The sequence below is a fragment of the Delphinus delphis genome, chromosome 20, assembly GCF_949987515.2.
Source record: "Delphinus delphis chromosome 20, mDelDel1.2, whole genome shotgun sequence".
Taxonomy (NCBI): domain Eukaryota; kingdom Metazoa; phylum Chordata; class Mammalia; order Artiodactyla; family Delphinidae; genus Delphinus; species Delphinus delphis.
Window position 1 is genome coordinate 9,283,658 of NC_082702.1, and position 17,551 is coordinate 9,301,208.

At 54.5% G+C, this 17,551-nt stretch overlaps 1 protein-coding gene across 1 annotated transcript; it reads right to left on the reverse strand.

Moving 5' to 3' along the window:
• Positions 1-1,543: 1,543 nt before the first annotated feature.
• CALM3 (calmodulin 3) lies at positions 1,544-11,130 on the reverse strand. The gene is made up of 6 exons (XM_060000401.1): positions 10,785-11,130; positions 6,441-6,471; positions 4,042-4,185; positions 3,768-3,874; positions 3,366-3,501; positions 1,544-3,226 (listed from the first exon to the last, which is right to left on the reverse strand). The coding sequence occupies exons 1-6, from the start codon at positions 10,785-10,787 to the stop codon at positions 3,198-3,200; spliced, it is 450 nt and encodes a 149-aa protein (XP_059856384.1). The 5' UTR covers positions 10,788-11,130; the 3' UTR covers positions 1,544-3,197.
• Positions 11,131-17,551: the final 6,421 nt, after the last annotated feature.

Consider the following 17,551-nt stretch of genomic DNA (forward strand, 5'->3'; position numbering starts at 1 on the left):
GCTCAGGTCACATCTGGTTCAGATTCCAGCTCTCACTTTCTGCTTAATCACCCTGGACTAGTTCCTGCACTTCTCTGGGCCTCAGTTTCCTAGTCTGCCAAATGGGTACTAACAGCACCCAGCCCAGATGGCTGCTTGAAGGATTCAATGAGATCACGGAGGCAGAGCTTAGAAGACAGCCCGTGGAGTAGAAAGCACCCAATGCAGAGCAGCTCATGCCCCCTGGACGCTCACTGCACCCCAGGCCTGGCTCCTGCGGGCTCACCAATCCTCGGCTGGCCCTGGTCAGTGGGTTTTCTTGGCCATATCACGTGGTATGCGGGACTTAGTTCCCTGACCAGGGATCAAACCCACGCCCCCTGCAGTGGAAGCATGGAGTCTGAACCACTGGACCGCCAGGGAAGTCCCGAGGTCAGTGTTATCACAGCCCCACTTTCCAAACAGGGGCAGAGAGCTGTCTACCCAAGGCCATGCACGCAGTTAAGTGCCCCGGACCCCGAGCTCTTACCCACAACACTCTACCATCTTTACTGCACCAATTTCGAGCCACAACCAGAGGGCAGAAAAAGGGGGCAGAGAAACTGGGGCTTTGGAAAAATGTGTCTCCTTTCCGCCACAGGAAGGACCCTGAGTTTGAACCCTGCCAGGCTTCTCCGTCCTCCCAAGGCCGGGTAAAGGTGAGCAGAAGTCTTTTTACTCCACTGAGCTGTCTCTGCTCGCCTCCTGCCCAGCCCCTGGTTGAGTGAGAGCAGCTCAGATGTTAGATGAGTCTATCGACCAGTGTTTGGTAGTTGGGGGCGGGGCCTCCCCTCCTTTCTTTTTCATCCCCACTTACCTCAGGGAAGCTGAGGAGCTTTCTATGGTTTGCAGTTGTTTCGGGCTTTTTCTTTCAAATCTTAGTCGTGTGCCCTCTCCAGGAGCTGACTGAAGCTGTGAGCTCAGGATCACGCCTCTTTTCTCCCCACCGCGTGTTCGAACTTGGCACTCAGGGTTCCCGCTTGACACTGGTCACCTCTTGGCCGGAGCACCCTGTCGAGACCGCCGCCCCCGCCCCCCCCCCCCGGCCTAGGCCCCCAGGGCCTGACCCTGCCTTCTTGTTCTCTGGGATGATGCCTTTCCTTCCCCCACCCCCACACACCCCGGTGACCACTCACCTTTCAGCTTGATGCTGCCCGCCGCCCTCAACCCCCAAACTGGGATGTTCTTGTGACGCAATGGACCTGCCTCAGGCCTTCTCAGGCCTCATCTTGCAGTCATTCGTGTGACTGATACAGGCCCCCACTAAGGCGGGCTCAGTCTCTCTCGCACACGCATGCAGGTCCCAAGATGTCCAATGGCGAGCACTCAGAGCTGACGGGCTGCGCTGCCAGGATAGAATCCTGCCCTCAACCACCCGGCAGTCTGGTTGGGCTCTGAACTGTGGCTGTGCAGTGCTGAGGCCAAGTCTCCTGAGCGAGCATGGAGGACAGGCTCTTCCGGGGAAGGGCTCCAGGCCCTTGCAGGCAGCAGGCCCATTAACCAAGACAAGAGTAGAAGAGCAGAGTCAGGTAGTCACTGTATTTTATTGGAAAACATTGATATATATTTTTCTTCACAGCTTGAACTGAACACAATATTGCCCGGTTTAAAAAAAACAAACCAAAACACTCCGAAAACATCCACAGCCTAACGCTTACCTGCCCTAACCCTCAGCTCTCGGCTAGGTCTCCCACTATGCCCCATCCCTCCCCTTCCATCCCCCGGAGGTTGGGTGCCCGAGGGTGGGGATGAGAAGAGATTCTCAAAGCTGGGCAGGTCCCAGGAAAAGCCATTTGATCAACCTGGGGCTGGGGAGGGAGTGGAGGGCAGATGAAATGAACAGGGAAAAAAACAAAAAAAAATCCGGATGACCAAACTGCCCACATTGACTGAATTGTCCCAGAGGCGAAAATCAGAAGCAAGGTCACGGCTCATGCTCTCGGCCGGGGAGCGTGAGGGCAGGCAGGTGGGCGAGGGCAGAGGCGGGCACAGAGACAGCACAAAGGTCGGGGAGCCAGCCAAGTCACCACAGGGGAGCGGGAGGGGCCGGCGGAGGAAGCAGAGCTGCCCGCGGCCACTGGTCCTCCAGGGCAGCTGGCCGACGGGACTGTTTTATTGCAGGCATGTTCTCTTCAGAGTGTGGTGGGGCACATCTTCCCTCTCTCCACCCCTCAGCTAGCCCAGCACGGTGTTGGACAAAATTAAAGCTTTAAGGGGCATGAAGAAAAAGAAAGGATAACCAGCATATTACAAAGCGGCCACCCCCACGTCCATCCCGATGAGGGGACCTCGATGCGGGGGGGCAGGGGCGCCACGAGGGGGCGGCATGGGATGTTAGCACCAGGTATTTACAGGACAGCTTGAGATCGCGTCAGGAGCACGGGCTGGACAACGTGCAGGAGGGTCCGGGGAGCAGCCCCGCTCAGCCCCACCTCAGGAAGCCGATCAGATGGGTTCAGAAGAGCAGCCAATGGCATCTGAGCCTCGTCCACTCTCTCCGGCCCCTTCTCTGAGCCGCCCTCCTCAAGTGGGAAAGAATGCCGGCTTCCAAGCCTCCCTCGCCCCTTGACCCCCTCCTGGGCCACATCCAGTCAACACCACAACTCTGGAACCCCCCCGCCCCCCCGCCCCGTCCTCAGTCCTTCTGCAATGCCTCTCTCGGCACCCCTGCCCCAACAGGCTGCTGGGATCGGCAAGGGAATCACAGGGCTGGTCGCATGCAACAGCGAAAGGCATGCTCTCCTGCCCGGCCCTCGGAGGGCCTCGGCCCCTCCCCAGCAGGTCCCGGGACAGGGCTGGCAGCCACCCGGCACCCAAAATATAAGAGGACATATGAAAAGAAACAAACCAAGACGGACGAGAGCCACCCGGGCTGGAGAAGGAGGGCAGGGCCCCCCCGACAAGGGGACTAGGGGGCTCATCTTATGAATGCATCAGGCCTTGGAAGATATGAATGGAAGGGGGAAGGGCAAAAGGAAGAGGTGGCAGGGGCATGGAAGGAGACTCGGGAGGAAGAGAAAGAGCAATCATGCAGCTTGGGACAAATCTTTTGTTGCTTTATCAGATTCTCAGTCAATCAACTGGTGTTTGCTAGAACCGGGATACGCAGGGGAGTGTTGAAGATGCGCGCGCGGGAAGAGAGATCAAGAGAACGGGCATCACCAGCTGCCCGGGGGCCTTCACTTTGCAGTCATCATCTGTACAAACTCTGTGGAGGGAAGCAGACAGGGAGGAGGTCAGCCAGCGAGCAGGGCTCAGCCCCAAGCCGCACCCCGCACCCCGCCCCGACCTGGGGGCTTGTTCCAGAAGCTCCTGCTGGCCCAGAGACAGGGGCCGGGTCGGCTCACCTTCGTAATTGACCTGGCCGTCTCCGTCGATGTCAGCCTCTCTGATCATCTCATCCACTTCCTCATCGGTCAGCTTCTCACCCAGGTTCGTCATGACGTGGCGCAGCTCTGCGGCGCTGATGTAGCCATTGCCATCCTGGGTGTCGGGACAGACAAAAGCTTTGAGCTCGAGGCATTCGCCCGGCTCTTCCCTGGGGGCCACAGTGCAGGAACTGTCAAGTCACCCACACTCAGCAGGGGCAGGGGGGCTTCCTGAGGTGGCAGAGCAAGTCGGCAGCGGGGATGGCACTGGGGCCTGGGCCTCCTGGAAGTTCTGACTCCCGTTACACAGGGCATCCTGGGACGCCACCTGTTCTGCTCTCTGCCGGAGTCCCAGAGCCACTCTGGGAAAGGCCTGCTCACCTTGTCAAAGACACGGAAGGCCTCTCGGATCTCCTCCTCGCTGTCTGTATCCTTCATCTTTCTGGCCATCATGGTCAGGAACTCCGGGAAGTCAATGGTCCCGTTCCCTGCAAGGTGGGGAAGGGAGCAGGGATGCTCTGGGCCTGGGCCCTGGGAGACGAGCCCGGAGCCCTGGCAGAGGATAGACACCGGCTCATCCATCAGCGGAGGAAGGTTCCCCGTGGTCGTGCGGGTGACCGGGAGTGGGGCTGCCCACCCGCTCCATGGGGCTCACCATCTGCGTCCACCTCATTGATCATGTCCTGCAGCTCGGCTTCAGTGGGGTTCTGTCCCAGGGATCTCATCACTGTCCCCAGCTCCTTGGTGGTGATGGTGCCATCTCCATCCTTGTCAAAGAGGGAGAAGGCCTCCTTGAATTCTGGGAGAAGAAAGACAGTGAGTCAGAGGCTGAGGACACAGGGAAGTCCTGACCTTGGGAGACAGGCCGAAAGAGTCAGGCCCACCTAGAGAAACCAGAACAAGACTTCAACTCCAGCCCAAGCCTCTCGCCTCTGTACTCAGGGCCGGACCCCTCCTTCTTTCAGTCGGCACTTACTGAGCGCCTGGCCTGTGCCAGGCAAAGCTGCCTGTCTGTCACCCCAGCCCAGTGGGGACAGAGGGGAAAATGGGTGACAGTGGCCTTAGACCTTCCTACATTTCTTCTTGGTCCCTGGCTTCAGCCTCTCCCTCAAATGATGAAACGGACCAACGTCATGGAGGGGATGAGAGCCGTGGGAAGTCTCTATCTGAAGTATGCCAGCCAAGGTCAACTGGCTGGGAAAGGAAGGGAAGGAGAGGTGCAGGACGCCTCTGGGCGGCACGGCATCCCTCCTGACTGGTACCGCCAGCCCAGCTCCCTGGTTTCCAGAGGAGCCGAGCGCTGTGTATGGTGGAGCCTGGGGGTGGCCGGCAGCAGAGCACGGCTGACGGACGATGCGTGGGGTGGGTGGGGGGACGGAAGGAGAGGGGATGGCTGCCAGGCCGGGAGGATGGGGCGCTAGTGGCACTGAGTGGGAAGGCCACAGCTGGGGACGCGTCAGGAGCGGGAGAGAAGCGCGTGGCTCCTGCCCTCCCACTGGGCCCATTTCGGCACCTGGTTCTCCCCACCCCCAAACCCTCAGAGAACAGATGCCTGGCAGCCTATTCCCACAGGGCGTGGGCTGGGGTGAGGTGGTGGACAGTTTGCTAATGGGGACGGTGGGGGGTGGTGGTGGTGGGGACGGGGGCGTGACGTGGAGCGTGTGTTTGTGTTACCCGAGGGCAGAGCGGGGGTTGAGCGTGGCAGGAGCCACACGTACAGCCGGGAAGCTTTGCCCCCGAGCCCCTGGGCCCTGGAGAAGCATTAAGTGTCTCCCTGGGGATGCTGCCACCGCCCTGTGCTGAGGCCTTGTTGTTCTTTGGGGGAGGGGGTCATGTGGGCACCCTGCGCTCATGATCACTAAACAACAAGGGGGTTCTCTGGCTTTCCTCGGTGGGTCTCCATAGCCACCGGGGGCCAAAGTTTAGAAGCAGAAAGTGTGGGGGGAGGAGGAGGGGTGCGGGGAGGGGAGGAAAGGAGAGAAGGCCAAGTCCATCCCTGTCTCCTCCCACTTCAGAAGCTGGACCTTCAGTACCAGTTACGTGGAGCGTGTTGAACGTGACAGCAAAGCTGGGGTTGGGTAGCTGCTGGGGCCCAGGGGCTACTTTGCTCCAGCCCATGGCTGTGGAGCGTAACTGAGAACTGGCCTCTGTCCTCAGGCAGCGCATCGTCTTGGGGCGGGGGGCAGGGAAACCTGCTCAACACACAGTACTTCCTGCAGCTGTGACTTCCTGGGCTTTAGGGGACAGTGGGGCTACAAAAATGAATTAGACAGGATTCAAGGATTTCTTTTAGCTTACTGGGAAATATGTGATCATTCCGTTGTTCATTCATTTTAGTTATTGAGCCAACAAAAATTTACAGAGCACCTACTATGTTTTAGGCACCAAAGATACAGCAGGGACTGACACAAAGTCCCCAAATAAGGAACTCATCTAGTGACAGGAGATACAGCAGGTAAAGACATCATAAAATAATTTCAGATAGAGAGAAAGGCTGTGAAGGAAACAGAGTGACCTGAAGGAGAGTAAAGGAAAGCTGTCTATTTGAGAGGGGAGTCAGGGAAGTCCCTTCCAAGGCAACATTGGAGCCGAGACCCGAAGGATGAGAAGGAGCTGCCCGTCAGTGCAAACCGCCGGGGGAAGGCACTTCTGGCCCAGGAGGAAGCAAGTGCGAGCGCGTGCAAAGGCGACTGCGGAGGTGGGAGTGCCGAGCCATCTCCTGGGAGGCTCCTCAAGTGGGCCAGGAGCTCTGCAGCCCCACAGTGAGGCAGGGAGCTCACCTTCTGAGCCTAACCGGCAGGGGTCGGGCTCACCCTGCAGCCACTGATTAAAAGACCCCGAGGAGCCACGGCCAGGAGAGGAGCCAGCCCTGCCGTCCGGTGGGTTTCGGGCTCAGGACTGTGAGGTTCGGTGTTACTGGGGCAGTGGCGTGCTCTTACACACAATAGGTTTATCTGTCACACGCTCCTCTGGCCGGAGCAAGATTTGGCTGGGGATGCAGAGGCCTTCCCGCGGCAGCGGGAGGGAGGGAGGGAGGGAGGGAGGCAAGCTCACCTGCGATCTGCTCCTCAGTCAGCTGGTCAGCCTGGAAAAGCAGGAAGGAGAAAGTTAGTCACAGGCTGGTACATCTTCCTTGCTCAGCCCGGCCCCCTCTGGTGAGGCTGGTTCCACACGGCACCCACGTACCTGGGCAAGGGAGGTCATGCCAGAGCCAGGGTCTGGGATAAAGTCTGGTGGTCCAGGAAGCTGGGGACTAAGGTGGGCTGGAAACCCAGAGCAGCCTGACGCAGGGCCTGATTACACCGCCCAGACTGCGAGGTCTCCAATCCAGCCCAGTGCTCTGGAGCCACGGTGGGCGGGAGGAAGTGCTGCCCCAGACCCGACCCAGCTGCACCAGCACAGCACGGGAGCCCCAGAGGCTGAGTGAAGGGAGCAGTTGCCCTAGAGGCCTGATCAAGCAGCTCTAGAAGGCTCCAGGCCAAAGCAGGCCAGTCCCTGGGTAGGGCAGAGGGAAGGCGTCTGGGGGCTCTTCGCTAGTTTCTACGTCACAGATTTGGAGGCACTAGGTCCGAGCACAGTGGACCCAGCTGGCAACAATTCTCCTAACTGGTGGCTCTGAGGCGCTCCGAGTGCCTAACAGAATCCTGCTCAGGCAGGGGGCAGCCCCCCACTCTCTTGTGCACGGGGCACCATTCCGCTGTTTCTCTTGGGCAGGAAGGGTGGGTGTCAGGGAGGGGACTGCAGCAGGCAGTGGTGGCAGAGGCTGGAGGACTAAAGTCAGCTTCCCCCGCTGCACTGCAGTTTTGAACCCTCTCTGGCCCTGGCCGCTCCGTTTGGTCGTTAGGACGGTGGCAGGCAGCCCTTACTGCATGCGGGGCTTGGGGGCGGGGCAGAGGAGACGCAAAGGCTAGCTTGTCCCACACTGGTGTGCTGGGAACTAGCCAGGCATAGGGATCCTCCGGGGGAGCAGCCATGAGGGGAACAAAATCCCAACATTTAGCATCAAAAAAGGAATTTTCCTTGGTTTTTGTGAATGCTGCCAAAAAGGCACCGCTCTCCCCAGACCACCATCCCCTTCCTTTATTTCCTTTCACAATTAGGGGAAAGGGGCTTCTAGCGTTGACTCTGAGAGCCCCCCAAACTGATGCATGCCATTGTGTGTATTTGCATTATTCTCTATAAAGTTTCCAGAGCTAGCAACAACCCCCCAACCCTGTCCCAAATATGAAGACCGATCACGTTAGAACAGGTCTCAAATGTCCTTTTTCTTTCTTTCTTTCTTTCTTTCTTTTTTTTTAAATCTAAGGGAAGAGAAACTTAGGCCAAGCCCCAAATAGTCAGAATGGGAGGGGAAATCAAAGTGATGATGACAGAGGGGAGATGGCTAAGGGAGGGGGAAGCAGGAAGGTAGAGAAGGAAAAACACCACACATGCACATTCTGGAAAAGTCCAAAGTCTAAAGGGAAGGTTAGGAGGCCAAATGGAGCCACTTCTGCATCGCTTTCAAAAAAGACCCAGGGCTGCTGGGCTCCTGAACGCCAGCCTGGCAGCCCTAGGCCCACAGCCCCTTGCTCCTCTGCTTCCCCTGGCTTCTACGGGTAACGAAGCCGGAGCCGATCCCCTAGGTCCTGACACCCGAGGAAGCTGCTGGGGGAAAGTGAGAACAGAGGATGGGCTTCTGGTTACCAAGGCCAGGTGATGCCAGGGGAGGGGAGGGGAGGAGGCAGACGGGAGAGCAGCAGTCTGGGGAGCAGGGCCGCCATCCCCTCTGCTTTCATCCTCTTCCCCTGGCCTGGATGGAAAAAGCTAGTCCAGTCGGGGACCTCCGCGCCCCTACCACACCACCTTCGGGCAGCAGTGGCAGGGGCTGCGGGCAAGGCGGTTGGCACAGGCTGCAGAATGGCCCAGAGTGGCTCTGAAGGCCGGTGTCTGCCGCTCCCCACCGCCAAGCTGCAAGGCGCAGAGAGGCTCGGCCACACTCCTACAGGGTCACTGCAAATAGGCGTGGCTCTGACTGTAGGGCCCATTGCACACTCTCTCCCTCCCTGTTAGGAGACCCTCTGCCCTGCTTGGAGAAGGAAAGGTCCCAGCTCCGAGCTAGAGATCTCAAAGCATGGCTGCTGCCCAGGAAACTGATCACCGCTGGGGAGCCCTTCTCAGGGCTTCTTCCCTTTCCAGAGCTGAAGATTTTCAGCTTTCACCAACAACTGTCTCCAAAATAACCCAGTTGGTCTCCTGCTTCCATGCCCCTCATCTTAGGCTCCAGCAAGGAGCTGGACAAGGAAAAAAAAATAATCCTGGGGTGGGGGAGGGAAGAGGGTATTATTTCTCTGCCTTGCCCCAGCCCCCAGCCAGTGCCAGAGAGCAGTGTTAGATGAGATCAGAAACCAAGGCCAGGGCCCCTCACCCGGGCCAAGGAGGAGCCACAGAGCTCAGGCCAAAGTCCAAGGCCAGTTAGCAGTGACTTGTCCCACCCATCCATACCTTGCCGATTACAAATGGAAAGGGAAACTAGTAGGGCCAAAGCTCGGGTCCTATTTGGGAGGCGGGGGGCCTCCTAGCACCTGCCAGTGATTCGGCGCCCGTTTAGCAAGGTTCTGCTGGGGGAAAATGGGGGAGAGGTGAGAGGAGCCATGAAGCCTGTGTCAGCAAGTATGAGATCTGATACACAGCAGCGGCGGCCTGTTCTCCCCAGCCTTGCCAGGGATGATGGCTGCGCCCGGTCCCGAGGCTAAGCCTGGGGGGCTAGGGGTGTTGTGGGTAGCAGGGACCGGGAAAGAACTAGTCTGCTGGTTTTCTCTCAAAGCCCCAGCTGTGTGAATTAACAGAAGCACTCAGTGAGGGCCCGGAACAGAACAAGCGGCCCTCGGGCTGATGAAGGGGTCCTTCTGGAGGTCTCCTCTAGTCAAGCTCTGCAGTCCCCACCCCGAGGCCACAGGAACAGGCGTCCGATTGTCACCGACGCCACACTGCACTGCACTGTCATTTGGCACAAGTGAGGAGATGCAGAGCGGTGCGTGGAGCTGGAGACCATGAGAAAACCAGCATTCCTGTTTGGAAAGAACAGCTCTCTTGGTCTGAAAGGGACAGTGAGCGGGTGAGGTTCAAGGCTGAAAAAGCTGGCTCGTTTGATGCAGCCCAAACTTTCATCTCCCACCCCCATTTCCTACAGCGTCAGTGCGCCACTGGGGCCCGAACAACTCCGCCCACCTGCTCCCACTGCCCTGCCTTCTGCCCAGCTTCATTCTTTCTGGGAAGGGGACCCGAGAGCCACTCCCTCCGGCCTCTGCAGCTCACCCCCCATCCAGACTGAACAGTCTTTGTCCCAGCTTGCCCTGGAAACTTCCAGGGAGCTACCCACATCCACCTCCAACCCGAGGCCCACCTCACCGCCATTCATTTTCTCCAACACGTCCCCAGATCTCCTTCCACCCCACCTCCCACACCACCCAAGCCAAAGTCCTCTCCCACCCCTCACCTCGGAAAGCCACCTCCTCATGGACCCAAACGCAACACTCCGCACTTCCAAACCCAACCTCCCTTCCTAGTTCAATAGCCTTAACCCACCAGTAACCGCAGAACCTTCTCTGGCTGCCCCCCACATCAACCACGAGGCCCCCTGTCCCCCCAGCACTGGCAAGCTCGCCATCCCCTTTTGACCACTTCCCCGACCCCAATCCTCTTCAGTCCCTGCAGGTTTCCAGAGCATCTCCTAACCTCGGCTGCCACCCACCCCAGGCTCTTCTTCCCCAAGCTTGCATCTCACCCTCCTCCTCCTTCCTCTGCACTGTCGGTCTTTGGAGAACCTCCTTCTCTCCCCTCAAGGGTCTGATCTGTAGAAGGGCCCCCCCCCGCCGCTCCAGGAGCACTCCCCCCATCCAGGCCCAGCTACCCACGGCCCCCTCTCGGGGAGCTCCCCAGCAGCCCGGCTTCCCTCCGAGCCCCCTTCCCTGCATCCTCTCAGGACCCAAAGCCTTTATCAGGGTACAAATCACCCCCTTCCCTAGCCAATGTTTCTTACCTCGCCCCCCGGGAATCCAAACACCTCACCTTAGCGACCAAACGCCCCATCCTGGGTCCAAGAGCCCTTACCCTCTGAAGGTCCAGATGCTCCATCCTGGGTTCAAATACCCCCTTGGAGGGCTCAGGTGCCCCTTCTGGGGACCAGAGAACCCATCTGGTGCTAAAAGTCGCTTTTGGAAGCCCCAACCCCCTTTTCGGATCCAAACGTCCCGCTCTGGGTTCGAATGCCCTCGACAGTGGGGCACAGAGGGGTCCAGAGGCGCTCTCCGGGGCCCAAACACCCCCCATTCTGGGTCCACTCGCGCTCTCGGGGGTCCTGCCCCGCCGCGCCCACCTCAGAGCTCCCAGCCTCGGCGGCCCTTCAGCCTCACTCACCATGGCGAGGCCCGGGGTGTCCGGAGCACGGGGATCAAGGTTCCTCCGGCGGCGGCAGCAGCTGCAGCAGCTTGAGCTCCGCCGCGCGTCCGCGCCTCCACACTCACTGCCCGCAGCGCGCGCCGCCGCCGCCGCCGCCGCCGCCGCCCGCCCCAACGGTCCCTCAACGGCCGCCGCGCGCGCCCCGCCCCGCCCGGTCCGCGCGCCGCCGCACTGCGGCTCCCACGGATCCCTCCGCGCCTCTCTCCGCACTGCCGGGCCCGCGGATCTCTCGCTCCCACCCCGCTCGGGGCTGGGTTTGTGGCCGGCCGCGCGCGCGCGCACCCGCCGGGGGACTACTTTCCGTCGCCGCGCGCCCCGCCCCCTGTGCCCACTCTACTTTTCTCCTCGGCGGAGGGGCACTGCTCGGCGGCGCGTGACGCGTTCCTGTGTGAGCCGCGCCGCTATTGGGCCTGGGCGACGGCGGAAATGAGAGCGCGGTGCCGATTGGTCCGACCTTCCCTGCAATGCGTCAAACTGGGGCGAGCCACTGCGTGGTGGTGGTGGGCAGCCCTAAATGTGTGTCTGCGTGGAGCTGTGAGGCGTAATGAGGCGAAGGGGAAAATTGTGTGACTGTTAGAGAAGCAAATACATCATCTTCTTGGTCAGGGAGTGGTAAAGGGGTGGCGGAAGATGCAGAAGCACTTTCTCGGCTCTCCCCTCTAACAGATGGAAGATGGTGCAATCCAATATGCTGGCCTGGAAGCCCCGCCCCCAACTGCGCCCTACGATGTGGCGGGGTCTTCAAGGTTCCTCTCTTACCCTAAAGGTGCTGTCCGTTGGGACAGGTGTGTGCACCCTGTGACACCCTCCACAGGTGTCCGGAACCCCTATCCCCGCTTCACTCCTGATTGGCTCAGGGTCTGTGAAAGTGGGGCCGTCGCAGGACAGCCTCTGGGAACAGGGCGTTAATTCAGTCATTCATTAAAAAAGACTGAATTGGGTGCCTGGTGTAATGTAGGGACCCGTGATTGGCTGGGCTGGGGAGACCAAACTTCCCAACCATTGTCCTGTTGTCTTGTAGACCACTTGACTCTTGCACTCCTTGTTCTAAGGTTCCAGCCATAGGAGGAAAAAGAGTGCCAAGGTTAGCTGAGACTGTTTACTGGAGCTCAGAAACGCTCCCCTTCTCTTGTTTAGAATGGGAGCTGCCATTCGATTACATGTCCCGTACCCCTCTCGGTGATTGGCTGAGGAATGACTCACTCGCCAATCATTATGTCACACCTGGAACAGGATGTAGGCTAATGAGAGTCCTTCCTTAGGTTTTTGGATCTAGAGTTTGGGGACAGGAAGCCTTTTCTTTTTGCGTGGTGAGGCTGTGAAGAAATAGGTCTGGCACTGTCTGTGGCCATTTTCCCACCCTGGAGGGGAGAATAAAAGTGATACCAAGGAGAGGCAAAGAAGAGATGGAGTGAGAGAGTCCTGTTGCCATTCACTTCCCTGGTTCCAGTACTCTTGAGGCCAGCTGCGCAGCCATCATGCCAGGATTTTGCATATATGAGCTATTAAAATTTCCCATTTATCCCAAACTGGTTTGAGTTGAATTTCTGTCACTTGCACCCAAAGATCTTCTGATGGATGTGAGCTGGGCTAAACTCTGTCTTGGTCATCAGCATTGGCCCTGAAACAGAGAAGGCCAAGGACCCAGTCAACATTTGCTGAACAAATAAGCAAAATGAAGTCAGGCTCATGCTCTCTCCCCCCTTCTCTCTCCTCCCTGTCTCTGAGTCTCGATTTCTGCCAGGCAGACCTTAACTTCTGATTTACTTAGGCCTACGAAATAATACATATACTACTATTAACATGTTTGAGCACTTACTCTGTTCCATGCACCATTCCATTTGCTTTGCATCCATTAGTTTATTTAGTTCTTACAATATCCCTATGGGTTTGTTACTTCCATTTTCCACCTGATGAAACTGCTTTATTGCCACTGGAATTAGATGAGACCAGAGAGGTATGAAAGCTTGACCAAAAACAGAGAAGTGAAGTAGCTTGCCCATGGTCACACAGTAGGAGGTAGAGTCAGGATTTGATCCCCAGCAGTTTGCCTGAAAACCCCACACTCTTAAACACCATTACACTACCAGTGAGAGAGATCATATTTGTCTTCTATTATCCATTTTCCCTGTCTTCCAGCATAATAGAAGTTTAGCTGGGCACATTGCGATCCTGAATGAAAACTACATTTCCCAACCTTCCTTGCCCTTATGAGTGGTCATTTGATTGAATTCTTGCCAGAAAGGATAGTGATATATGAAACTTCTGGGTATACCGTTAAAGGGGAGGACATGCCCTCCTTCTTCTCCTCTTGCCTGCTAGTAGAGCAGCCCTTGTAGGCATTAGATGAGAGACCAATGGTGACCATACTCACCTGGCACCTTGATGATTGCCTGGAGCAGAGCCCACCCTTCCAACCCCAGTGCCAAACTTTTACTTGAGAGTGAAATAAATTTCTGTATTGCTTAAGCCACTGTTATTTTGGATCACTTTGTTATAACAGCCAAACACATACATGTCCCCTTTTTGGTTACTGCCCTTGCTTTGGTGGAAGCTCTTATGCCTACATTAGTGAGGGGTCATGTGGTTCAGGCGTAAACCAATCAGCATGTCCTGCTTCCATACCTCTGAGTGGTTCAGAGTCAATTGTGTGACTCTTATTTTTTTCCAGGCGTGGCATAATTTACATTCAATAAAATGCCACAGATCTTAAAGTGTTCAGTTCAATGAGTTTTGATAATTGTGTACGCCATGTAACCACCACCCAAGACAAGCTGTAGAACATTTCTATCATCCCAGAAGTGAGTTCCCTTGTGGCTCTTTCCCGTCAATTCCTGTCCCCCTCAAGCAACCATTGTTCTGGTTTCTGTCATTAGAGATTAGTTTTGCCTGTTCTAGAGTTTTGTTTTGTTTTGTTTTGTGGTATGCGGGCCTCTCAGTGTTGTGGCCTCTCCCGTTGTGGAGCACAGGCTCCGGACGCGCAGGCTCAGTGGCCATGGCTCACGGGCCCAGCCGCTCCACGGCACGTGGGATCTTCCCGGACCGGGGCACGAACCCGTGTCCCCTGCATCGGCAGGCGGACTCTCAACCACTGCGCCACCAGGGAAGCCCTCAATGTAATATTTTTGAGCAAAAGTTACATGGAGCATACTTATACTAAAATATATTTTTTGTTGTTGATCTGGAATTTCAAGTTCAACTGGAGTCCTGTACTTCTAATTGCTAACTCTGGTGATCCTAATCTCAAAGCACCTTCTTTCCATGGTTGGGAAATGAGCTTAGTGAACTTACAGGGGACCACCTGAACTTCCAGGTCTCAGGTTGTCCTATGCTACAGCCAGGCAAGAATCTCGATAGTGGCTTCAAATCTTCTGAGCTTTAGGAATGATCAATAAACAAAGGCTTAACCCCATTATCATCAACATCCCAGTTCACTTCCACCAGCTGGATAAACACCAAGTCCAATAATACGATCTGTTGCTGGATCCACGCCACGATCTGGTGACCCTGTTATTTCTCTGACATCACCTCCCCACACTCCTCTCTCACTCTCTTGGTTCCAGCCACATTGGCCTCTTTGCTGTTTTTTGAACACATTTGGCTGACTCCTGCCTCAGAGCCTTTGTATTATTTCCTCTTCTTCAAATGCTCTCCCCATGATAGTTATATGTGGTTTGTCTCCTCCTTTGCTTTGTTCAAATGACACGTCTTCAGTGACGGCCTACCTTGACCATCCCATTTAAAATTGTAAACCAACACTCCCAATTGCCTTTACTTGACCTTATTTTTTTCATAGGTGGGACCACTTTCTCAAATATGATATACTTTTCTTATTTATTCTATTTAGAGTTTGATTCTCCCACTGGAATATAAGTTCCATGAGGTCTGATCTTTCTATTGTGTTCACTGTTGTATCTTCAGTGCCAAAAGCAGAGCCAGGAATATAATAGGTGCTCAATAAATACTTTTTAAAAATAACTAGATAAATATGGGGAGATGGAAATTCCCCTACAGTGCTGGTGGGAGAATATATTGATACAAGGACCCTAGTGAGTGTCCCATTTAGGGTAGGCTAGGTTATAGTACAGTAACAGCTGCAAAAATCTCAGTTAACACAGTTAAAGTTTCTTTCTCATTCACATAAAATCCACCAAGTGTCTTGGCCTCTCTGCAGGACAGATGTCCTCCATGTGGTGACTCAGTGTCCCAGGCTCTTTTCTCTCTCCTGAGGGTGTCTATGTTGCCACAGCAGGGGAAGAGAGATTGGAGAATGTCCCAGGGAGTTTTCATTGTCTTAGTAGAAGTGACATCTGTCACTTCAGCGCACATTTCATTGTCCAGAACCAGCCACATGGTCCCATGTCACTGCTAAGGGATGGAGAAGTGTATTTTCTCCCGTGCCCCAGAAGAGGAAACAGGAAACAGAATTTGGTGATCATACCATGGTCTTCGTCACAGAGAGACATTTGACCATATCTGTTAAGTTGAACGTGTACATTTGCTAAAATCTAGCAGTTCTACTCTTAACTATATCCTTGATAAGTGGCTTTCAACTTATTTTGAGTGAGCTTCACAGCAAGAACCACATTTTACCTCATAATCCAGCCATGTTTCATATATTTTTTTTTCAGAAACTATATGTTTAGTCTGAAACAAAAATTTCAGAAGCAGAACTTGGTCTTACTATAGACAAGGCACTCTGATATTTTCTTTCCCATTCCATTTCATGTTTCAGAAATGATGCTCACTGTGACCTACTGATTCCACTAGCCTCATCATGTGTGTGTGTGTGTGTGTGTGTGTGTGTGTGTGTGTGTGTGTGCGTGTGTGCACGCACGTGTGTGTGTGTGTTAGCACTTCCTTACTTTCTGGCTACTACTTTCTAGGATGTTCCAGACTCATCTTGTATATTTCTTGCTCCAATCCTACAATCAGCCATTTCTCTAAGGAGCCCTGGCTCCTTTTATTGGATAATTAGGTTAGAAACTAAGATCTGGGCTCTGAGTGTCCTTGTTGCTATTGAAGATTGCTTTTTTTAACTCTACCTCTTTGCAGTTTTATAGTGATTGCTCCAAGTATCCTTAAATTGGTCACCTATCTGTGATTTTTTTACCTCACTAAGTTTTCTTTTAAAAAATTATCTTACATAATAGTCTGGAGGCAGGGTCAGATCAGGACTGGTTCAGGGGCTCAATGATGCAACCAAGGACCCAGACTTTTTTTCTCCTTCTGCTCTGGTATCTTCAATATTTTCTGTCTTTAGGCTCATAGCTTTATGGTGGCAAGGTGGCTGCCACAGCTCCAGACGTTACTTCCCAAGGCAGTAACCAAAGTCAGGATGGAACGGAATAAGGTTCTTTTATTTCCCTTTATCAGAGAGAATAAACCTTTTCTCAAACCCCCTTCAAGTTTCATTGGCACAAAATGGGTCACATGATCACTCCTAAATCAATCACTAGCAAACAGGAACAAGGTTTAGACCAAACAAGGTTCACCTTTTGGGTCAAGGCACACCTTCCTTGAGCACATTGTTACCTGGTACCTGGACAAAACTGGGGTCGGGTTAGCAAGAGGGGTGTGTGGTGGGAAGAAGGTCCACCACATAAAAATGTCTTGGATTTTTCTTGGCAAATTCCTGGAAAAAAAGAGGAAAGTTAAGTTGTCTATGACATGGGGAAACATTCTTAATCCCCTTCTTTACTCATTTCTATTTTGTCTCCAAACCTTTTCTCCCAAAGCAGTTTCCTCAAACTCACTTTCTTCCTCCAAAAATCATCTCCTGCAGCTGATTCAGCCCCAGTATTACTACATGAGGTCATCCAGGGCTGGTGGGTTGGCCCTGCCATCATCCACATGTGGGTTCCACGAACGTACCTAAGGAGCTGCTACAGTTGCTGCCACTTCCCAATTAGCAGGAAGGTAAAAAACAGGCAAAGAAGGACATTTAGTGTTGTCACTGAGAAGATGCAGTAGTCAGGGTAAGCAATCTGAGATGCCGTAACAAATAAGCTCCCAAGTCTCAGTGGCTTAACACAATAAAACTGTATGTATATCTCACTCACACAATGTCTAATGCGGGAGTTCCTTTTAGGGAGATGGTCTTCAGAGACCCAGTTCCTTTTCTTTTATGGTTCTGTTATCCACTGCATACTCAAACTTCTCTTCTGGATCCTCTGTCCAGCCAGAATTTGGGGAAAGAGAGAACACAGAGGATCCTGTGGTGACTTGTCCTGGATGTAGGTCATGTATTTTGATTGCATTTCATTGGCCAGAACCCAGACGCAGGCCAGACATAACTGCAAGAGAGACTGGGAGGGGCTTCCCTTGTGGCGCAGTGGTTGGGAGTCCGCCTGCCGTTGCAGGGGACACGGGTTCGTGCCCCGGTCTGAGAAGATCCCACATGCCACGGAGTGGCTGGGCCTGTGAGCCATGGCCGCTGAGTCTGCGCGTCCGGAGCCTGTGCTCTGCAACGGGAGAGGCCACAACAGTGAGAGGCCCGCGTACCGCAAAAAAAAAAAAAAAAAAAAAAAAAAAAAATTTTCTTCATTTGATTCCTACTAACTTGGGCAGGATTATTTCCAGATATTTTAAAGTTTTTGTTGACAATCTGAATGGGATCCAATTTTCCACAATTTTCTAGCAGCCTGGTGTGTATTGACGTTATGACTTTTTATAAGTGATCTTGAATCCAGCCTCTTACGGAAGCTCGTTCTAATACTATATCA